At 35.4% G+C, this 24,899-nt stretch overlaps 1 protein-coding gene, 1 non-coding gene and 1 pseudogene across 4 annotated transcripts in view; 1 reads left to right on the plus strand and 2 right to left on the minus strand.

Annotated features, from left to right (window-relative positions):
• INTS6 (integrator complex subunit 6) overlaps positions 1–24,899 on the plus strand; it is a 100,903-nt gene that overhangs the window by 9,160 nt on the left and 66,844 nt on the right. For all 3 annotated transcript variants that reach the window (XM_071208326.1, XM_058276775.2, XM_058276773.1), the window contains one exon: positions 10,698–10,787. In XM_071208326.1, the coding sequence (XP_071064427.1) occupies positions 10,698–10,787 (90 nt within the window). The remainder of the gene's footprint in view (positions 1–10,697; positions 10,788–24,899) is intronic.
• LOC111765792 (small nucleolar RNA SNORA21) lies at positions 6,033–6,167 on the minus strand. Its single transcript, XR_002798021.1, has one exon. It is a non-coding gene; the product is annotated as a small nucleolar RNA SNORA21 (small nucleolar RNA).
• LOC131273587 (U6atac minor spliceosomal RNA) lies at positions 13,834–13,923 on the minus strand (annotated as a pseudogene).

Consider the following 24,899-nt stretch of genomic DNA (forward strand, 5'->3'; position numbering starts at 1 on the left):
CTTACGTAGTTCTTATCCTGCATTTTTCAGCAGTGTGATGGTTAGACCCAGCTGAACCCGGCTGTGTCACTCACTAGCTTAGGTTGTATTGACATGTCCATTACCCTCTCTGAGCTTCGAATTTCTTATCCACAGAATGGTGATAATACCAAATTTGCAGAATTTTGTAAGGATTGGAAATAATTTTGTTATTATTTTGAAATAATTTGTTATAAAGTGCTTGGCACATGGTAGGAATCCAGATGATAATTAGGGTAAGCATTTACCAGGATAAAAAGCTTTCTGTCTGAAGCCTTTGAGAAGAACAGAATAAAGGTTATCCATAACCCAACCTACCTCTATCATGAGAAGCTAGAATTGCCTACTCAGAAGCTCTAGCCAAAGTCAAGTTTTGGCCATAGGGAACATATCATGGGTTTTGTTTTTAATTAAAACTCTTCTAGAGTGCTCTGACAATACTTATCCCCTTGGTGATACTAAAAAAATTTTCTCCAAATCTCAGTTTCTTTTTCAAATGCAGTTTGATGACAGTGGGTACATGAAGCAAAATAAGTATGCCTTTTAAAAACAAAATTTGTTTTTTTGAGATACTGGGAACCAGGAATTGAACCTGGGACCTTGTATGTCAGAAGCTGGCACTCAACCACTGAGCTGCATCAGCTTCTCTGCATTGGTTTTGTCGTTTGTTTTGCTTGTTTTCTTTTCAGGAGGCACCGGGAACTGAACCCGGCACCTCCCATGTGGGAGGTGGGAGCTCAACTGCTTGAGTCCCATCTCATCGTCCAAATATACTTTTTGATATTCAGAGCAGGTAAGGTTTTAAGCTTCTTAGAGAAAATTTGGCTCTGAGTCCATTTTTAGGGTTTTCTAGTTGGATACTTTAGAATTAAAATTAGCGATACTTGGGATGGGGTGGAGGGAGAATGTTCTTACCAAGAAGAATAGTAAAATGTACAATTCCTTTTATTTCCTTTTATTATTTGTAATTGAATTTATGTGGGAAAAACTATGATGGGCCTCAGAATTTTTTTTTTTTAATAGGAAGATAACTTTTTTTAGGCCCTGTGTTACTTGAAATTTGGTAGTATTGAGAGATTTAGTTGTACAGGAAAAGTTTTAACTAAAAATCTAGTTTCGTTAAAAGGATTAGTTGTAATTAAAAGAAATTTATTTACATGAGTCTAGTGATTAGTAAGTTTTAGTCCCTACTTACACTTGGCCTTTTTAAAAAATCTGTGCCTTAAAAGGATAAGACATTTCCACATTTTCCATCTGCCAGTTTTAGCCAAATAAGCCGGGAACTCAAGAAAAGGCCTTTGGGGAGGGATTATATCACCTGTAAGCCTTTTATAGATCTGAAAACAGTTCCAAGTGTGAGAAAGTTAGTAGTATTGTAGTATTAATTACTAGGGATGCGGTTTGTAACTAGTAAATTGATACTGGCATGTGAAAGGAAAACTTTGAAAGCTGGTGAAGCTAATTAGATATTGGAAATAGCAACAAAATCGGCCTATTCTGGGGTTTAAATACTGGAAGCATCCAGACAACAGAATTACTCTGAAAGCGTCAAATCATTTTAGATCACAGAAATTTATGATCATGTAGGCAGTGTTCTGTGAAAGGCGAGGCTGTGAATGACCATTGGTTATATTGCAAAGGCTGAGTCCACAAGGTAAAGGCGGGCTGCAGTAGTGTCAGGGTAAGCGGTTCAGGAGTAAGCAGATGATGTCTTGGTGATCTTTGAAAATACTTGAGTTGTGATGGTGCTTGGTTATTTATGTATTTTGGCAGGTTAATAACTGATGTAAAATTTTGAATTTTGATTTTCCAAGTATGTGATACCACTTGTGAAACCAGTAAGTTGGAAAGAAAAGCCAATTGATTACTCTCAGAAGATTGAGCTTAAATCAGGTAGTAGAAAGAGTAAAAGAAAGGTCTTTATATCTAAATTCTGGTGCTATTCAGAATGGGTCAGCTAATCCCACATGAAATTAGATTGAGTCCAGTATAATCTAATGCAAAAGGTTATCTTGCCATGTTCTTAGAACTTTAATGAGCTTTAGTAAAATTTGAAACATGTAACGGTGCAGCCATCCATAGGAGACATCTACTTTTTCATGAGATGAATTTCTAAGGCAAAGCCATTAGTGGATTTGTATGTGTAGTAAGGAAAGTTTAAAAAAAACTTTTTTAAAAAGGATAGCTCAAATATAGCTTTTGGTTCCCCAAAAGACATCTGTTCTGAAAATCTAAAATTTAAAATCTGCAAACAATAAAGGGAAGGTATTTAGCACAAACATCAATAAATGTTAGAATCAAAATCTGGCAAGAATGGATTTCTAGACTCTCTTACTCAAGGGTATATACCTATGTAATGGATTTGGAGAAATTTGGCTATTTCCTCCTAAAAACTATTACTGAAATTGGGTTACCACCAATTCTTTCCTAAAGTTTAAAAATTCGTATTTTTTCCAAAGCATGGTCACTTAAAACTGATTTGACATCATGTCTTCTGCAATTAAATTATTTTCAGTTTGGCTTTCAGCCATAGCATATGGAAACGATAGACTGGAGAATTTTTCCAAGTGATTAACATGAATTTATTTTTCCAGTGTAATGCTTTATTGCAGACTTGCCTGATATACAGCACTTATTCGAGAGTTCATCTTCATTTTTAATTATGGTCTTTAAGGTATTTGTGTAGGTGGTTGTCAGAAAATTCCATCCTTTTTGTAGGACAACTGTTGCATATGTGAATTGATTCTTTCTAGAGTGTATTCATAGGGAATATGTGTAGGAGGAGGTAACCAATAAGGTTCTTGATCTACTTCCTTTATTCTGCATTTAAGGGCTGTTTATCATGTTTAAATTTGAATAGACGGTGTGATTTAATCAGAGTTTTGCAAAGGGCAGTAAGTATAGATTTGGTGGCAATCAACAACCCAAAGAGATCATTGATCTTAATTGAATAAGCAGATTTGGATAATTTGGCTATGAAAGTATGTTTATACCTTGGCTTTTATTTATTTTTTAACTTTTCCTGCTATGTTTCTAACGTATTTATTGTTACAGGCTTTGTTGGAATAATATTTTTCTTATTTGCTATTATCTAATCCATAAATACAACAGATGTATTATCCATTATTTTTTAAGTAAATTTATATTTTTATTTCTGATGCCTCTATCATTACTCTTTTATTGCCAGCATAAACACTATTTGCCTGCTACTTTTTAAGTTTTGCCAGAACCCATGATTTAGAGTGATTTTACCCGAACTTTAGACTTCAATTCAACTGTAAATACTTAAATTGCATCTAATTAAGTTGTTTCATGTATATTGAATTTGTTAACTGTCCTTTTTTTGCAGTAATATTTAACTGTAACAGTTGTTGAGTTTTCCTTAATGTTAATTTTTTTCCCACAAAGTCAAGCTTTAATTCTGTTTTCTGGTGAATATTTCTTACTATTTATTATATTATTACTATTTGGTCTAGTATTGAAATCAAATTACAGAATGTTGTTTTTTAGTCATTATGTTAAAATATATGGGTTTCCCTCTTACTTTTGCTCAAGTCTTATATTCCCTCTGTTTCTTTTTTTTTCAATTTATCTTTCTCCCCTTTTCCCCGCCCCCTTCACTGCCCCCCCCCAGTTGTCTGCTCTCTGTGTCCATTCACTGTGTGTTCTTTTGTGCCTGCTTGTATTCTTGTCAGCGGCACCTGGAATCTGTGTCTCCTTTTGTTGCATCATCTTGCTGCGTCAGCTCTCTGTATGTGTGGCACCATTCCTGGGCAGGCTGCACTTTTTTCACGCTGAGCGGCTCTCCTTATGGGGTGTACTCCTTGCACATGGGGCTCCTCTACGAGGAGGACACCCCTGTGTGGCACGGCACTCCTTGCGCGCATCAGCACTGCCCGTGGGCCAGCTCATCACATGGGTCAGGAGGCTCTGGGTTTGAACCTTGGACCTCCTATGTGGTAGGCGGATGCCCTATCCGTTGGGCCAAATCTGCTTCCTTCCAGCTGTTTTTAGAGCTGTTAAATTTTCTTCATAAAGCGTTAAATAGCCAAATAAAGGAAACTATTGATATATATTGTTATATATATATTGAATGTAGAATTTGCACCTTCTATATAGACATTAATGTATTCTAGGATTCTAGGTTTTTATACAACAACAAATTAAAAAAAAAACGTTCTGGCATACTAAACACATTTTAATCTTACTTGCTTTGAATAGGTAGTAAATGCAAATAGTTAAAAAAAAGAAAGGTGTGAAGTATTATAAAGTTATACTGATGCTCACTTCCTTTTTTTCAGAGGCAATCATGGCTAATCAGTTTCTAATGTTTCTTTAGAGATCTATTGTATATAGTCAAAGGTATTTTAAAAATGCTAATTTCTTAAGATGAATATCTTATTTAGATTTTTGACCTCAAAAGACTTATTTATGCCATACTACTTGAGATCTTAACTATAAAAGTATTAAACTTGCTGAATTTTAAAGCAAACAAAACCTAGAATTCTGCCCTTGGAATATTGATTTCAGTGTAACCCCTCAGGACTTTATCAATTTAAATAATTACTATATTTTGTTTAGAATGTGTAATTAGTTGTGTATTCATTCTCATAAAATAATGTAACCACCAAACACCTTTTAAACTACAGCTAAACAGTAATAGTGACAATAAATTACTGAATAGGAAAATATAAATAGCATGTCAAAAGTATGATTTCATGGAGCTTACTGCTGTAATTTGAGAGAAAAGTAAAAATTTTTAAAAAGATTACATATATAAATATTAGTATAAGTAATAAGCAGAGATGGTAAAAATTGTGATTGTCAGGTTTGAGAATACTGGTTTAAAGAATGTTCAAGTTTTTTGACTATAAAGTTTGCATTTAAAGAAGCTTCATTCCTCAGTTTTATATAGTTGCAATAGTGTTTATTGTATTATGAATAATAAGTCTTCGGATGTGAGTTGCATCATAAGATGCTTTTCTTTGAAACATAAGATTAAAGTAGAAGAATATTATATTTAATGTTTTCCATATTTTAATATTTGCTTTATAGAATATGAATTTTAACAAATTTCAAAGCCAGTGTCAGTTTCTAAATGAATATGATATGGTTTCTGCTATTTTAGAGGAATGTATATTATGACCTTTTTTATCCATAGTGCTAGAGGAAAGTAGTACTCTAGATAATGCAGACTTCATTTTTTTTTCCATATTTTTACTTGTCTGGGTAGTTTCTACAAAGATGTAAATAAATGAACCTAACAATCATTTACTCTACCAGTTTAATCATCACAAAATTTCTAACAGTAGTCCTGTGAAGTATTGTCGAGTATATACATAAGAACCATCTCTCCATCTTTCAACATTATTGTTAAAAGGGTCACCCTTGAAAAGGCTGTTTTAGAATGGAAAAAAAAAAACACATTCTTTTTTTGCTTGGTGGTATGCTTTGGCTTAGAAATATACATTGTAACATCTCATTTGCTGATTAGTATTTGCCATAACTTCAGATGTCTTTCCTGGAATCTAGCAAAACAGCCAGACAGTAATAGGTATGGATTAACTGCAGATGGCTGTCACAAGAGAGCACATTTCCCCCTTTAATAGAAGCCTTAGGACGGGGGAAAACTGTGGTGCAGGGAGCGCCCATGCTGTCCTTAAGGATTTGTCCCAGGGGCCACCCCACCTGCTGGAGAGTGGTGTGCTGGTCCTTGGGGAATGCCCAGGGCTGGCTTCCACTTCCACAGGTGATAGCTGTGACCTGCTTAAGGGCATGTCAGATCCCTGCCTCTCTCCCTCCATGTCTTTAATGTCTTCGGTAAAACGAAAATAATTCTGTGAGAACGAGGTCAGTTTGTATTTGGGCGGAATTACCTTGTTTTTACATTTTCAAAACTCTTCTTTGGAAAATTATTTGCTTTAACCTTTTTAGAAGCCTTTTCTTTGTAAAATTAGCTTCCGTGGGTAAGCTCTAATTAATTATACTTTCTTGTTAGAGATTTTTTTTAAACACCTTGTCATACCACCGATTGAAGCAAAACAACACAAGATGCTGCCGCTTACCCAAAAGCGATGTTTATATGCTGCTTTGTCTTGACAGCTCAGTGAGTCACCAGGAAAAGGCCCACTGAGTGCTTTTAAAAGGGGAACGTTATTGAGATTTTATGTCTTAATTACTTTACAACATGATAATACTCAACTATAATAGGAAACCCTTTTTTTTTAAGATTTTTTTAAGTGAAAATTTTTATTTTCTTTATGACAAAACTCTTGAGACTTTTCTAAATGACAAAAAGGTTCCTATTAGTAAATAAAAAATTATAAGTTTCAACTCTAGAGGCAGAATGTTATACTTGGCATAATATTTTCTGTGATATGGCTGTATTTGGGCCAAAAAAACACTGGTCTGAGTAAAACTTGAGTTTATTCTGCTAATGGCAAAAGTTAACTTGTAGTCCCTCTACTGGCTGCCTTTGTCATAGCAGAGTTTTTAAAGATTTCGTAATTATGAAAAAGGAAAAAGACTGTAACTTTATAACTGAGACAGATTTTGAGGGAGATTCTAATATGGGCTGTACCCAAATTTAATGACTTCACGAACATAGTTATTAAGAATAAAAATGTAAAATAATTGCTTTTAAATATAGGGATTTGAGAGTTATTAAGTTAAACTGCAGAGCCTTGACACCAGACAGCATGGTATTTCCCAGTTAATAACATTGTATTATGATGATTTAATCATAATTTTAACAGATTTTTGCAATGTTAAATTCTCTTATAAACACATGGAAAAATTAGTAATCTTAAGATACTGGCAGACAGTTTTAGTTTGCTGGGTAAAAGACAATGTTGATGAAAATGCCAGTCATTGTGCTCCCATCAAGAGTAAGTGAACTGTAAGTCTGGCGGGGGAGAACATGCAAAATTATATATAGGAAAGCTTAAGCAACTAGTTCTGTTTACCTAGGCTGTTGTATTGGTAATTTAGAAATTGTGCTTATGTCGATTTCTTAATGTCAAACATTTATATATGTATATAATATATAGAGAGGTAGGTGGCTTTCTTCCAGAAGAAACTGAAAAAAAAAAACTTTTATAAATTGCATTCATTTAATCATTTTTATATTATCCAATAGTATTGCTTTACTTAGTGTGAGTCTTGGCTAAACACTTTTTCATCTTAGGGGATTTTAGTCATGACAGGGTATTATTAAATAGGTGCAATGAGGATATTTTTCTTTTTTCTATCTCTGATCTTTATCTGAATTTCCAAAATTTAAAGCTATTAAAGAACTTGACTTATTTTATCTTTGTGTGTGTGTGTGTGTGTGTGTATACTCTGAAAATTGGTTGAAACTTACATGTTCATTTTCAGAAGTAAAATCTTACATGTTGTATTTTGTTTCTGTGTGTTTATGTTGAGGGAAGGTATGTTGATTTATATAGAGAAAAGTTGGCAGGCCTAAGGAATTAGGACCACAAGAAAGAAAGTAAAGGAACCATCCAACTACTTAATTTCACTGCAGCAGAATATATTAAAACAAACAACTGATTGAAACACCATTCATTGTTGGGTGAATATGGCATAATTAGGTTGGTGTAGAACTGTATCCTGTATCCAAGAGAATTCACCTGCCACTAGTAGAACCTCCAAGTGCTGCGGAAGGACTTTTGAGTTGGAAGAGCTTACTAAGATTATGGCCACTTACCGACTGTGTTGGGTTATATCATTTAATATCTCCTGAATATTTTACCTCCCCCATTTTTTAGTGGCAAATGATATATTTGTCTTATTGCTGTTATTGAGAACTTCGTAATTTCAAGCATAGCGTGTGGTGATTGTTATGTGTACAATAAGACTAAAGTTTGAGCAAAAAATTTTGTTATCTTGAAAAAATTGATTTTTATGTTTGAATTTGGCATAAATAAGGTTAATAACTCAGACTTTTTGCAAATTTTTAATTCATTTTAACATGAATTTACACATTTTGCTTCTTAAAGTATGTATCAATTTTTGGTTGACATCATCATCCATAAGGGTCTTATTACATGGTAGATTGTTGTTCCTTAATTATAAATATAACTAATTCTCTGGCCGGAAGGGTATTTCTCAATGTGATTATGCAGAAACAGGAATGGATGGGCATCAGATTTTTGTCGGAAAAACTGACTTTGACTTCTGTTAAAATGTGGAAGCAATACAGAAGAACCTGTTTACAAGTCTTTGATCCATGCTGTGGTGATTTTAAGAGCTTTGCTGATTCCGGTTTGAAAGGCAGCTAGTGAGCAAAAGTCCACTTAAAGTTGAAAGCATGATTCGTAGTTTTGAAGATGTTAAGACTTCCTTGGATTTCTTTATCTCCCTTTGCCAATTTTTGAGCTAAAAATTTTGCTATTGGCAGAGGCCAGGAAAGAGAGGAATTATTGCATTTATGATGTGTGAGGTAGAGATTATGCATCATGCAACTAACGATGCCTGAAGGACAGTAGCCACTCAGTATGTGTTTGAAGACAAATATGATCCAGGAGACTATGGCTGGACAGCCATCCAAGACAGATAGTGCTTCTCTTTTGCACTCTTATAGCCTTGCAGATTTCTGAATTATGTGTTGAGTTTGGGAGCACTGATATATATTGAGGTAAAGATAACATATGTATGCCTCCTGAAGGTTGTTGAAATTCGAATAATTCTAAATGTGTATAGTTCTTGCTTAGTGCTGTGGAAGAAATATGATAATATGCCCGCCTTCAACACATGAAACAGTTGCAGACAGTACAAGATGATATATATGATATGTATGTATACACACACATTTCAGTAAAAAGTTACAGGAGGGAGAGAGGAAGAATAAATGCTGTAGGGAAAATGTATTCAAAATGTGCACCATGAAACTGCTCCAAATACTTTATTTGAAGATATATTTATCTAATATACTTATTTAAAAACTTGATAACCAGCACTGTTTGAATTTGGAGAGGGCTTGTTTGAGAGGGAGTCTTATTGAAGGCCATTGTAACCAAGCAGAGGTTTATGAAAGAAAAGGAAGGCGTAAACAGGGCCTTAAAGAATGAGTAGGACTTGGAAAGATGGTGGCAGGGAAAAGGCAAAGGATTCCCCCGAAGGAAGAGAAACCCGCAGGTGGGAATGAATATTGCGTCTTTCTAGGTACATGAGGACATTGCACTATTAGAGTTTGATTATTTGTGTTGAGGGAAAATGATGAGAGAGATGAGTGTGATGTAGTATTTTCTAAAATGTGTTCCCATTTAACATGGATGTTGTAGTAGAGGAAGAAAAGGTAAATTAACTTCTGTTTTCTTCCTGCAAGACTCTTGTGACATTTAAGTGGCATTATGCATTTGAAATCTAGGATTGTGAGATACTGCATTGAATAATTTCAATTCTATTTCAACAGAGGATGTTTTCTCTTCTGAAATCATTGTTTCTTGGGCATTAGTTTGAAAAATATATGTGCCGCTTAAAAATTGGGTGACTTGAACATGACAGTCTACTATTCCCCTCCCCATTGTATGATGATGAGGTTATAATCCCATAATTGCTGTATGTGAAAAGTGTTCATAAATTCATCCAACCAGTATTGAATATGTACTGTGATATCCTAGGAACTGAAAATAATGTCAACAAAAGGGAAGGGTTAACCATAGAATTATTTTAGTGCAGATAAGCCTTCTCCATCCTTGTATTTCTAGCCTGCGCTCTTGTGAAAGCAGGCTCTCTGGCTCCCTCCTAGACTCAGTGCCTCAGAACTGCATTCTCTCTAGATCTCCAAGTGGTTTGTGTGCAGTTTAAGTTAGTCAGTACTCTTCTACAGCACGTCCAACAGAAGTTCATTCGGTCTTAAACACCCTTTCTAGCTCAGAATTTGGTACCTTCCACTTCAAACACAGGGTTTAGGCTCCTGCAACTTCCATACCCTTTGGTCCTCTTTTGTTAGTCTTCACAGGTCCAAATATTAGAGCAGATTCTTGCTCTATATTAAGGAATTACACCGAATGTACTCAGTATCTCAGATGAGAGCCATTTAGGTGCAACGGGCATGCGAAGGCTGGCCTGAGTCCCTCACGGTGCCACTAGCACGGATCATCCTCCTTGAATGGCTCAGCTGATATAGCGTTCGAGAGTCTGGTGCGGCTGTGGACCGCCAGTGTTCTCATCACGTAACTGTCCTTCTTAATGTAAAATTTCATTTTGCCGAGCCCCATATAGCCCTCGTATTTTCCACAGAGCCTGTTCTTAACAGCCTTTCCACTCATAAACCTAGTTGCTCTTTAGATGCGGCATAGGCTAGGTTATGGCAGTGTTTACCATAACTTACCTTTCTCAGAAAACACTGTCTTATTACTGTGATTTATATTGAAAAGTGTCATTCTACTAAAATTGAACTTCTAGGGTTCTTTTTAAGAAGATAAATGTTTTTAATTAAACATTCACTGTAAAAATTAAAACAAGTGAATAGGGTAGAAGCAAAAAGTTTTTCTCTACTTAATCCCATTTCTTCAGGGTTAACCACTGTTGCAGTTTTTGTGTTTCTCTAAAAGTTTATTTAATGTACAAATAGGTCTATATTACAGATAAAATGTATTTGACTTTTTACTAAAAAAAAAATTCTAGCCAAAATCTAAGCCTTAATAAGACCAATATGTTTTTGATTTTAGGGAAGAAACCCTTTTTTCTTGGAGCCTGCAATAATTATTACAATTACTGATGGGAGCAAATTGACTACTACCAGTGGAGTCCAGGATGAGGTAAGCTTTGATTATGTTAGCATGGGTCATGCAAATGCAGTTAGAAATCTTTATACATGCATTGTAGGATAGCGAACACCTTCATAGTCCCTCTTTATTTGATGTAGTGTAAAGTCATCTGTCTCCTAGGACTCACCTGCCGCCTTTGTTGTTTGTAGCCATGGTCTCTAAATTTTCTTGAATAGGAGTCCTTCTGTGAATGTTTTTCTCATGAATTTTTGTGAGGGTGACTATGTCAGTTCACATAGGAAATATTAGTAAAATGAATTTCTTATATTCAGGTTGAAAAAATGGAAACAGCATTCTAATAACCTTTTCCCATATTTCAGTGGCTTGGTATAAACTCCATTGTGGAGACCCCTAGACTGGTGTACAACGAAGTCAGAATGGGGTTAAGATGAGGAAAAGTGACGATTTTTGGACATCTTTATTTTTTCCAAGTCAAATACAGTATAATCTCCTTTTCTTAGCTAGCATACATTACAGAAAGTTGGTTGTGTGTGGTGTGGTAGGGTGACTACAATAGATTTTTTTAAAACTTTATGCTCTTTTTCTCTAGTATTTGATTCTCACTTGAACATTTTTATTGTTTATTTTTAAAATATGTTGGTATACAAAAGTAGATTGCTCAGACTGCTCATTTTAATGTCATTTACAGAGGGCTTGATTAAGCAGGAAAAGTACAGCTGTTAAAGTTTGGTAATTTTTATAATTATATTCATTTACATGACATTACGTGACATTGTGGAATGCAAATTGGATATGGGGTCATGACATCTTGGTGCTAGTCTTGGTTCAGCTCTTTTTTAGCAGTTAACTTTGTACCATCATCTAACTCCCTAAATCTGTATGCTTATCTATGAAATAAAGATGATGGTCCTTGGAAAGCTGGCATGTGAAAGGGCTTGATAGACTGTAAAGAAAAGAATGCAGTACTCTTCTATCATGGAGTAATGGAACCAGTAAAGAATTGTGACTGCCAGAACTTGGTTTTAGGGGAAGAGCTAGAATTGTTCTGTTTGAACAGTCAGAATTTTGGATATAATTCCTAGAGATAAAGTTGAAAAATTTAGGGGAGATTTTATCTATATTTAAACAATTTTTATTCTACACATAATTAGTAGCCCTTGAATGCTCCATAACTGAATTTAATTAGATTTTGGGCTTCTTTCAACTTAGTTAACATGTATAGCCGATTATGTCCTGCCACTATCAGAAACAATAGACTTTGATTATATACATAGTCAGCATGCAGTAGAAATGTCACTTTAAATTCGAAACTCTCAAATTGATTTTTCACACTTTCCCTTCCTTTTGAAAAATTTAAATGAAAGAAAGATTGAGGTATCAGTAATAAGGTCAAGAATATTATGGATAGGTCCCATAATAATTATCTTCTTCAACTTTATTTTCTATAACTTAGAAATCTTTTGACTGATGGTTTTGTTTTTATTCTTAATGATTTGGTTGACTTGTACTTATGACTACTGAAGAATTACTTCCATTTTCTATTGTGAAATATTCCTGCATGTGAGATTATCCAATTTAAGTACTCTCTTTTAACTGCCTTGTAGAAATGCCCTTTGGAGTATCTATATGTTTTGTTCCCATATATCTGGATCTGTTTTTGTTTATAATAATTGTTTTGTGGGACTTTCTCTTTTTAAAATATTTCAATATATATTGATTATAACATGGTTACATTGAGTCTAATAGTCATTAAGCCCCAAATTGATTACTGCTCCTTCTTGATATTTGAGGTGGGTGGTTTGTTTCTTTTAAGGAAAAGGTTTATATTGACTGTGAAGTTGGAACATAGGCCTGTGAGTTGTTTTGGTTTTCAGATTTAAGAATGTCTTTGTTCCTTTGCTTATTTGCATTTTAATTTCCTAAGAAGATTAATCTTATGGGGTATAGAGAGAATGAACCCCAGATGTACACATTGTTGAAGCTCAAGTTTTGCTGAAATATTGTGAAATTGATATAGTTTAGCCTGAAAAATTACGTGGTTCATTGTAAGGAGCCTTTCTTTTACATAAAGCATAAAGATGCTTTTTGCTTGGCTTTTGTGTGTGTGTGTGTGTGTGTATGGCGCGCGCGCGTGCACGCACACTAGAATAACATCTATATTGTAATTTCTGCTAGGGAATAACTAACAGAATTTAGCTTTTCTATTTCTTTCTCTTCAAATCTCCTCACCTTTGCCTTTGGCAAAACTTGAGTCTTTTTTGGATTTAATAAGCAGATGAATGTATCAGTAATTTACACTTTAAGTATTTGTTATATCATTCTTGGTTGACGGTGACTGCTGTTTATGTGACCTGCTATTTATGGAGTTGTGTATTCCACCCATATGAAATCCTCTGCTCAAGAGTCCTGTTATCTAACATGGTGTACACTAGTTATATCTGTTTTATTAATGCTATTTTTCAGGAATAAGAGTTCCTGCCACTTAAAAATCATTCTCATAACATACAAGGAAGTTTGGAATTTAGCTCTGGTCTTACCGTTTTATTTTACAAATGAGGAAATTGAGATCCAGGGAGGTAAAGTGATTTGTTTGAGGTTATAACATTCATTATTGCCAAGATCTAGATTAGAATTTATCTAAATTCCAAAGACATCCCAACCCCTCCAATAATATTTTCCTGATACTGTTCTACTACAGAAGGTATATTTGATTCCTGTGTTTTTTTTTCTGTTCTTAAAATTTACCTTCTGTTTATTGGATTTCTTTTCTACTTTACAAAACAGTAATACAGGTGTTCTGTTCTTTTTCATTTGGTTTCCATGAACTCGGTGTTCCTGGATACATCAAAGAGGATAACAAAGATGAATAAGATGGATTTCTGGTTGTTAGGCATAGTCATGTGGGAGAGATCATCTAATAAAACAGCTTTATGAATGGTAAAATAGAGATCCATAACCCAAGTGTATGGGAGCACTAGAGAAGTGATGGTTGATATTACATATCTTGTGCATGTGTTAAATGCTGGGTAGTGTGAATTTTTATAGTTATAATTCAGTTTTTTGTTTTTAAACTGCGTAACAGTGGTTAGATGCCAGGAAGTAGGTGGCAGTGCCTTCTTCCATCTTTGTCAGGGGAGTGCTAACCTTCTCTCCTTTCATACAGCACTATAATTTAGTTTTGATGGACTAAATTCAAGGATCTTGTGGATGATTTGGTATAGGGTGTGGCTCATAGTTCAAGTCATTGAACCTGATAAAGAAGTCTGGTATAACGTTGTTTTGAGCCGAGTAAATAATTAATGGAAAAACTTATGCTGGCTCTTGTCTTGGCTAAGGATGTTCAGGCCAAAATGACCCAATTTTTTAATAATTTGTTTGTCAGAAGAATATAGGAATACCATGTCCTCTGTAATAGCTCTCACCACTTTGCAGTATGATATGATCTGGGAGAAAAGAGTAACAGCATTGAATCACAGGTGAAAATCAGGCTCTGTATGTGACCATTTTACATTAATTCATGACTTTAATTATCTTTGGCCTCATTTAATCAAAGTCCAGGCCATTGTTTGAGGTGCCATGCGTGTGTTTCTAGTGTAATATTTTTTGGATACTGTGTCTAAACTTTTGATGATTACTTGGACTGGAAGGGGTATGTATATTTTGTCTTTTTTTTTTTAATGCAGTTATTTGAGAAAAGTGGTTGTTAGCAGTATTTTCACTTATGGGAGAAGATTGATAGGACTTTGAATTTTGACATGTAAGAAAACTCTTGCTTACTCCATAGTTGTAATCTTTGTACGAGAAGTAGTATAAGGTTGGTGCAAAAGGAATTGTGGTTTCAGACTGTGAATCTTAAATCATTATAACTAGGTTCAAACACATCTTTATTAATCAAAATAGGAACCATTACAATCAACACATTTTTGCCAATGAGAAGTAAGTTTGTTTATTCCTGTAGTGTAAAAACCCGTGCTTCAGGATTAAAAGAAGTCTTGGAAAGCATTTTCTGCATCCTGCTGGTTGTGGAAGCGTTTTTCCTGCAACAAGTTGTTGAGATGCTTGAAGAAGTGATTAGCTGGTTGGTGAGAGATCAGGTGAATATGATGGGTGAGGCAAAACTTTGTGGCCCAATTTGTTCAACTTTTGAAAGTGTTGATTGTGTGACATGCTGTCAGGTGTCATTGTGGAGAAGAATTGGGCCCTTTCTGTTGGCCAGTGCTGGCTGCAGGTGTTGCAGGTCAGGCATCCCATCGATTTGCTGAACATACTTCTCAGATGTACTGGTTTCGCCAGGATTCAGAAAGCTGTAGTGGGTCAGACCAGCAGCAGACCACCAAGCAGTGACCATGGCCTTTTTTTTTTTTTGATGCGAGTTTGGCTTTGGGAAAGTGCTTTGGAGCTTCTTGGTCCATCCACTGAACTAGTCATTGCTGGTCGTCGTATAAAAATCCTTTTTTTTTTGTTGCACATCACAATCTGATCAAGAAATGGTTGTTGTTGCATAGCATAAGAGAAGATGACACTTCAAAAGGACAATTTTTTTGATTTTTGGTCAGCTCATGGGGCACCCACTTACTGAGCTTTTTCACCTTTCCAGTTTGCTTTAAATGTCGAACGACCATAGAATAGTCAACGTTGAGTTCTTTGGCAATTTCTCTTGTAGTAGTAAGAGGCTCAGCTTCGATACGTGCTCTCAATTGGTCGTTGTCAACTTCCAATGGCTGGCCCTATGCTCCTCATCTTCAAGGTTTACGTCTCCTTTGCAAAACTTCTTGAACCACCACTGCACTGTACATTAGTTAGTAATTCCTGGGCCAAATGCATTGTTGATGTTGCGAGCTGTCTCTGCTGCTTTATGAACCATTTTGAACTCAAATAAGAAATCGCTTGAATTAGCTTTTTGTCTAACATCATTTCCATAGTCTAAAGTAAATATAGAATAAACAGCAAGTAATAAGTCATTAGCAAAAAAAATAGAAATGCACATTAAAATGATGTATACGGCATATATTCTTAAATAAATGTACATAACCACATTTATTTAAGAATATATGCCGATATCAAATTGCAAATTTCAACAGTGCAAAACTGCAGTTACTTTTGCACCAACCTAATAATACCTGTGGCCAAATGTTCAAGTACAATTCATTATGTTAACTTACTAATGTGTAGCGAGTGCTTTGGTAGAATCAAATAGAATTATTGAAAAAATTGTTTCTAGTTTTTATTCCTTACACAGATCCTTTCTATTACTACTTTCCAAGGGGAAACTATTCTGTACTCTGATTCCAGAAACATGTGGCTAGCTGTATTGCTCAATAAAGCAACCCAGAAGAAATCCTGCCAGTACCTTAATGATGAATGACATTCCAGTAAAGTGTAGTGGTTATTTTTCTCTTCCTTGAGAGTGCTGATAGTAGTATTATCTTTCAGATACTGGGATTTCTATATGCTGAAGATTCTTTTGCATCTCCTTGTCAATGTGTTTTACTTGCCCTGGAGGCTAACATTTTAAAGAAAATATTTCCAGTCAGAAAAATCTGTTGGCTTTTCACAAGAACAATTTTGCCTTCTTAGTAGCTTTTCCAGCTTCTTAAGACCAGCTATAGGGCATTGACTGCATCTACTTTTACAACTTCTTGGGGTAGATGGTCAGTAAGGGAATTGGTTTATAGAGAGTGAATGAGTTATCTCAGCTATGTATTCAAATGGCAATAGACTGGGGCCTCATCTTTCAGATTGGCCGAGTTGACACATTAGCCTGGCCATCACAGCAGTTCTCAGATGTCAGTGCCAAAGTCCATGAGTCTTAGAGATGTGGATTGGTATTGGTAGTGATTTTTCTCAATCATTCTGAATGGTCATTCATTGTGAATGGTTTTGTCTTAATTGGGAAGAATCTATAATTATGATTTTCATTGAACTCTTAATAATCTGTACTGAATACAAAACAATCCAGAATTTTTTGAAATCTGGTTCCATTCCAGCAACTAATGATTCAGAAACCACATTTCCCTTTTTCCCTCACCTGTAAAATGTTTTTATTTCACTTAAATCACTAAAAATATGCTGTCAAACCTCTATTTTAATCTTGTCAGTAAGGGCTTTAAATCTGTTTAAAATATTTGCTCTTTTCCAGGGCTTAGAATTTTGGAGAATGTTTTTCTTTCTTTTTTGAAAAGACCAGTAAGGAATCCTGAGGGATGTTGTTGCAGTATGGTAGGATGTATCTAGACCTGTTTCTGAGTTTTCATGTTTATTGTGCAGTAGTGGTGCCCCTCGATGCTGATATTGCCATGGGCTCAGTAGCAATCTCAAGGTTAACTCCTGACTTACTGCTGTGTGATTCAAAGATTCTGAATACAAGTACCGAATTTCTGTGTATTAGTCTCTTCAGGTCAGCTTTCTAAGAATATTTAATAAGAATTTGTTGGATGTAGATCATTTGCATTTTCTTTTTCTACCAATATTTTTGGCCCTGTTCTCTCAACCCCTGGATTTATTACTGCTCACTTGCTGTAGAAAAGTATACATCTGAAATTATTAGTATATTGAAAATATGTAATTTAAAAAATGCATAATTAAAAGAAGTTGAACTATTTCAATTTATTATCTATAGTGAATTCTCAGCAATTCACATTTGCAGTACTCTTACTGGATGTCCTTTTTTTTTGAGGTCAAGTGGTAAGAAAAACTTGAGGAATGTTTCTAGACATAGACAGACAATAGGAGAGAAATTAAAAAGATGCTGGCTAACCACTCTTTAATGAAGCTGTATGGCTATACTAACTAACTCAAATCTACTATCTAGAATTCTGGGGTAGGATATATCAAAATTGTTTTTATTCAGAGGGTGGAGCAACTTCACCCTACCTTTTTTATTAGCCTGTCAGAACCAATAAGCAATAAGAGATTTTACACCTGTAGGGAAAATTTCATATAGAAATGTTTCTATTACTCTCTGATTCTAGCTCTTCTGTGTATAAACTATTGGGTTATTTAGAAGAGGTGCTTTTAAATGACTGTATCAAAATCACCTGGGGTGCTTTATAAAATTTGTGCTTCAGCTCCATTTCTGGAAATTTGGATCTGGTCAGAAACCTGGGAAGCTGTATTTTTAAAAGTGTCCATTTGATTCTGATTCACAGATTTGGAAATTATAGAACACAACATAACTGCACATATTAGAAAAAGAACTACACATAAAAGCATGTAAAAATGAACAGCTTTAGCCAAACAGGTTAGGAATGTTTTTGACTTACAAGATTAGCAAAATGTATTTTAAGATAAAAATAATTCTTGACTTTAAAATTGTTAATTGTGGACATGAGTTTAGAAGACATCTGGAATTGGCCTTCCGTGGAGATTTTTAGTAGGTTCCTCTCTTCTGTTTAGTAGCGTTTAGAGTAGATGATGGAGAGCCCTGAACTGTTAGTAACTTCGAATGCCACCTGCACTCACCCTGCAGGAAACTGCTCGCAGTGTGCTGTGCTGAGGAGGTCTTTCTTTAGACTGTGAGTTGGGGATAGAGAGGAGAAAGGGGAAGAGCAAGAGGGTAGTAGTGATGAATGAACATTATCTGTCATGTGCTTGCTCAGGAGTTTTTGTTCAAAGGACTACATAGTATTCTGGTATCCTTACTAAGCTATGATTCCTGGTCAGAATGTTCATGTAAGTAGCATCATTTTAAAAAACTTGACCTAGATGAGGGCAATTTGTTACAAAGAATTGGTGATTGTTAAACTAGTTTTTGCTTTCTAGAGAGTTGCTGCTAAAATATTCTTTCCATAAATTCCTCAGATTTTGAATCATTAAAGTATGTCTTAGATTAATTCAGCTGCTGTTCTTTCTGTGATCCCTGGTAACTTTGGTTGTATACAAGAATAGTGGCAGCACTGTATATTCATATTGCATACTTACGTTCCAAGTAATAGAACAAAAATGGGATTAAGCAAGGGTCTTACCCCTAGAAAACTTACTGTCTTTGAAGACAGGAAGGTGAATATGCAGTTGTAATGCATTGAGATAAATCTCATGGCAGAAATAGAAGGTTCTGAGAGAGCATAGAGAGAGGAGTTAAGTTTTGAGGGATGCATATGGAATTGGGTCCTGACACTGCAGGAAGAGAAAACAGTATGTGTGCAGAAGTGAAGGCATGAAGCCCGTATACGGGAAGACTAAAAATGACACGACTGGAGTTTTCTGAGTGGGGAGGGAGGGTGAATACTTGAAGTGTAGGTAGAGGCCAGGTGGTGCCACACAGGACCCCTGCTGACATTTGCGAGTGGAGTGTTGAGGGTTGGAGTCAGGAGGGAACGAGCAGATCTGCCAGCAAGGTGAAGGAGAATGGGTGGAAAGGTGGTCAGGTGGAAGGAATTAGCAAACGACATGTCACAGCCCAGGGAGAACTGAGGGGTTCCAGAACTAGGCAAGGTTTGACAGGAAGAAGGAGCTGAGAGATTTGGTAGGTTGTGAAAGGTGACATGTAAGGAAGAGGAAGAAAAGTATGTGGTTGGGGTTCTGAACACTTGGGGTCCATGGTTAGGTTCAGGGGCTTCTGAGAATTTCCTGAAGTAATTTTCAAATATATGTGTATGTTTTTTTTCTGGGGAGAGAGGTCCAAAGCTTTAATCATATTCTCAAATAAGTTAAAAAAAAAAAAACAACACTCACCAGTGTAGTATTTCCAGGCTCCCCAGTTTTGAGCATCTTTGTTATCTGAGATGGGTATACAGGATAAGTGAGAGGAAAGTATGTAAAATAATTGTATGACAGACAAATTATTCATTACCTTTAGGGTGAGGATGTTGTAGAGGAGCTGAATCAACTTTTTTTTTTTTTTAACAAATCAACTTTAATATTACATATTAATAAAGCATACAATTATTATTACTGAAATAATGAAAATGCTCTAAAATGATTAAAGTGATAAGTGCACCATTATGTGATTTTATTATACCAGATACCATTGATTGTATACTTTGGATGAATTGTATGAGTCATCTTTTAAGGCAGTATCTTCAAAGACTTTTTTCTTTGCCTTTGACCATTGTCTTAGGAAACATTTTGTTTTTGAAAACAGAGAAACGAGTAGAATTTTATATCTGGAGTCCTATAATTAGAATTTTTTAGGAAGCAAATTAAATAATAAGCCTTAGATCATCCTATTATGTATTTACTAGCTTTTAATTTTTTTTAATTTGAGGACTGTTTAAAGTTGTTCATTTCAAGCAAGCTCTGACATTGGAATTGTGGGGGGTGCTCATTGAGCTGGTGCTAGGTCAGTCAGGGAGTTGAGCCTGACTGCTCACCGTCTGCTCTTCCCTCTTGCATGTAAGACTGGGAGTAGACTGGTGATCAGGAGTTATGGCACTGGCCGTTTTCTGTTACACTCAGCCTATTCAGTGCATCTCACGTCACATTTTGAGAGAATGAAAATGCTAAGCACTGGTCTTTGGACAGGGCACACTTTCAAACCTAGGCTGCCTGTCTTAGAAATTTACCGATTTAGCTGTAATTCCATAATTACTTTATTTAATTTCCACGTTGAGTTATTCTTTTCAGACTGAATACAGTGGTATATTGGTATATTAGGAATAAGTTCTGCACAATGAGAGAACCAGTGTTGTCACTGATGTTTACATCCAGGCCAGGTGATGTTTTATATAGACAAGGCTGCTTTGGTATATTTTTCCCCACGTTCTGTCTTTCCAGGTTAAATTACTGATACCCCTCCCCCTTTGTTTTGTTTGTTGTGGTTTTGATGTCTTTTTTCCTTTCAGCTAAAGGAGCAGCCCAGTGGTTTTCAAGAAGTGCTAAAGTGCACTGACTGTCTCCTGCTGACTGGTGCCTCAGGGAGGGTCATGATTCCTGGGAACAGGATGGGCCTGTCCTGGATGTCACCGCAAGCAGTCAGATCGTGGGGAAATGCCTTGTCTAATGGCTAGCCTTCCTCAAAAGTCTGATGCTAGTCATCTCAGAAGGCCTCAGAAAAAGCCTTAAAGGTGAGCAGAGTAGAGTGTAGTTTTCTCTGGGGGCTGTGACTATTTGTTGGAGAATCTGATTCAACATAGAATGACAACCCTAGGCTGATAAATTCAGGTTTACTTGGTAAATTAACTTTCAGCTTATAATTTGTTGGTGATTATGATCAGACCCCAACTTCTGAGTTACGAGAAACCACCCACCTATACCTAAGATCTATACGCTGAAGAATTTGCTATTTCCTCGGCTCTTTCAAGCCTTAATTGAGTATCTGTTGTCCTAAACACAAACACCTGTATTATCATAGCTAAGGAACACTTTGGTTACAAAGCACATTAGATATTTTAAAAATTTAGTTATTGACATATTCTCTGTGTGCATATTTATCATTAATTATAATCAGAAAATTGAGCTTTGGGGTTGGAAGGACAAATTTCTATTTTGTCTGTTGTGAAAGATGTTGTAAAAAACACAGCCACGTTTGAAGCAGTTTGGATTTATATGGCTCATATTTTATTGCATTCAGTTGAAGTATATTTACCTGTATCATTTGAATAACAGCTCTTTAACTCTATAAAAAGATGCTTTTACCATTTTTGATTTGGAGAAGGTTTAATTCTAGGCCTCTCCAATTTGAAGTATTTATGAAATCCAATTTTTCATATCATACATTTATTGCTAAATTTTCAAGTAAACTTTAAAACTTGTCCTATGGCTTATTGTTTTTTCTTACTTTTAATCAAAATAAGATCTGGAGCATGCACCCTCCCAAATGTATATGTATTTTTAAATTTAGAAAGTATATGCATCACTGTTGTACTAGGGTTATTAAATTAGGAACCATATATAGAATTAGCAATTTAAAAGAATGAGATAAAGAAAGGTATATGAAGGAATTTCTAATGTTTTCTTCCCCTGTACCATGGGTGGTGATGTATATGAAGTGTGGGCAAACTTTTTTTTTTTTAAAGGACCAGAGTAAATTAATACTTTAAGCTGGTTGGTCCATGTGGCCTCAGTAGTAACTGCTCAACTCTGCCATGTGGGAAAAAACAGCCATGGAAAAGGCATTAAACAGTGAGTGTAACGGTGCTCCAATAAAGTTTTATTTACAAAGTCAGGTGGTGGGCTGGAATTGGCTGGTGGGCCATTGCTTGCTGACCCTGATGTATCTCCTGTTTTGTAGACCACTGCCCTGTCCTTGAAGCTGTGTTATGTTACTTCTGGTAGAGCTTTTCATTATCAGTTTTCAAGTAAACTGTATCCCTGCACTTGATTTTCTTTAATGAAGTGAGCAGAAGGACACTAGTAGACAGAATGCATTCAGTTTGTTGAGCAGATACTTAAAATACACCAGAGACGTTCAGAAACGTGAGTTTGGTAAGAGAGAGAGGAAACAGTGATGGCATGGTTATAACAAGTAAAATAAATACAAGTACTGTAAGAAATGGTACAGTTTTGGCTGAAGCTGGTTGTAGAAAAGGATGTCTTGAGTTGGTCACTGAAAGATGAATTTGCAAGTTTGCTGAGCAGATGGGTGCACAGGCTTAAGGGTGATAGAGAGCATGGGAGAACTGTATGTTCTTTCCTGCCTCTGTGTTGACAGTTGATAAAGTGTTCAAGAAGGAAGCAGTAGGAAATGAAACTGGACAGGATGGCCTGGCCCTTTGTTGATGCTCTGCCAAGAAGCTTGGGCTTTGCTTTACAGCAGGGGTTCTTATCTTTTTTGTTCCACAGACCCTTTACTAGTCTACACTGTCCTGTGTATTATTTAATAAATATACCACACCCGCACCCACATGTCCTCACAAGAATAATGTTCTTTACAGCAGGGGTTCTTATCTTTTTTGTTCCACGGACCCTTTACTAGTCTACACTGTCCTGTGTATTATTTAATAAATATACCACACCCGCACCCACATGTCCTCACAAGAATAATGTTCTTTACAGCAGGGGTTCTTATCTTTTTTGTTCCACGGACCCTTTACTAGTCTACACTGTCCTGTGTATTATTTAATAAATATACCACACCCGCACCCACATGTCCTCACAAGAATAATGTTCTTTTGAATTTCATTTAAGCTCCTGGACCCCTGGTTAAGAACCCCTGCTTTACATTGAAAATGGACATCATTGAAGAGATTTTAGCTTAGGAGAAAATGATCACATTTGTATTTTAGAAAGATCATGACAGTATTGGAATATACAAAGAGCAGACTTGTTGGCAACTCACCTTTTTTTTTTTTTTACTACTTTGTAAAAGGACATAATATCTGTAGGTTATTTTACAGCAGACTTAAGGAAACTTGGAGTCCTATTTAGCAATAAAAAGGAATGAACTCCTGACATGCTATAACATGGAAGAACCTGAAAAAATTTAAGCTAATCCCAGAGGAAGATGCAAAAGATCATATATTGTAGATTCCATGTAAATGGAATACCCAGAAAGTAGATTAGTGGCTGCCTGGGAGTGGCCTGGGGACGGACTGCAGATGGGCACAAAGGACTTTTTCTTGTCGATGGAAATGTTTAAAACTGGATGGTAGTAATGATTGTGTAACTCTGTAAATTTACTAAAAATCAATTGAATTAAACAATTAAAATGGATTAATTTTTTTGGTAGGTGATTATAGCTCCATAAAGCTCTTTTAAAAAATAGACTGCACTTTTGAAATTTCTTGGAGTAAGGCTTTGTTAAAGAAATTATTTCCATAGTGCTGGATAGAAAGTGATGACTCTTTCCTCTGAACAAATATTGATCTTAAAAAATATATATTAATATGTAAAAAATGATGGATTTTTTTACTCTAAGGATAGAAATTGTAACTGTAAAGTATAACTAAGAGCTACCAACTGAAACAGGTTATTAAATTTTCTGGAATTCACTTGGTCAATAATTTCATAATATCCCTTTTCTTATTAGATGTGATATTTGGAGGAACTTCTTGAATGCTTACATTGGATAATAGTATTAAAAGCAAGAAATAGCCTTAGGGAAATTAACTTGATTTTTTCCAAGGAAATAATTGCTAAAGAAGGAACCTGAAGTATAGTGCTTTTGAGTTTATATCGTTATCTTATAATCTTAACAGTCATAGAAAAGGAGTAAAAGGACAATTGGAAAATGGTTAATTTCATTCAAGAAATGTTTACTGAGGGCCTACTATGTGCTAGGCATTGTTTCTTAGTAACAAATTGTAAAGGATTCTCACAGTGTTACTTTTTAAATTGCTGGCTACCAAACTAATTTATGAGAGTTGAGCATAATCATTAGCAATATTTGTATACAGTTTAATGGTGTAATCTTTTATTGTTTGCAAGGCAATTTTACATCTTATTTAAATCTCAGCAATTCAGAGGAAATAAGTCTTAAGAGAACTGACCGTCCTAGGAAGAGGCAGAGCTAGGACTTGCTCCTCACCCCCTTTTTAAATGCCTAATCTGTTGCTCTTTACACTCAAGTATGGGAATTTTAAAAACCAGTGCTGTTCTGCATGGATGGACATAAAGATGAACGGAATAAAATTGGGAGTCCAGAAACAAACTCACACAGTTATGATCAATTGATTTCTGAAAGTATGCCTAGACAGTTCAGTGTGGAAGGACCAGTCTTTTCAACAGATGATACTGGACAACAGCATATCCACATGGAAAAGTATGAAGTTGGACCTCTGTACCTGACAGTATATGCAAAAGATAAATCAAAATGGATCAAATACCTGAATGTAAGAGCTAAAACAGAATAAGACTCCTGGAAGAAAACAGAGGTATACTTCTTCATGACCTTGGGGTTAGGCAAAGATTTTTTAGATATGACACCAAAAGCACAACCAAAGAAAAAGTAGATAAGTTTAATTTCATCAAAGTCAAAAACTTTCATGCTTTAAAGGACTGATCTATTAAGAAAGTGAAAAGACAACCTGTAGAATGAGAGAAAATATTTATAAATCATTTATCTGATAGTATGTAGAATGTATAAAGAATTATTACAACTCAAATATAAAAAGACAACCAAATTAAAAAGTGGACAAAGGATCTGAATAGACATTTCCAAAGAAGATATACAAATGACCAATAAGCACATGAGAAGATGTTCACTGTCATTAGTCATTAGGGAAGGGCAAATCAAAATTGTAACGAGAGACCCTTTTGTATCTG

Source organism: Dasypus novemcinctus, chromosome 15, assembly GCF_030445035.2.
Source record: "Dasypus novemcinctus isolate mDasNov1 chromosome 15, mDasNov1.1.hap2, whole genome shotgun sequence".
Classification (NCBI taxonomy): Eukaryota; Metazoa; Chordata; class Mammalia; order Cingulata; family Dasypodidae; genus Dasypus; species Dasypus novemcinctus.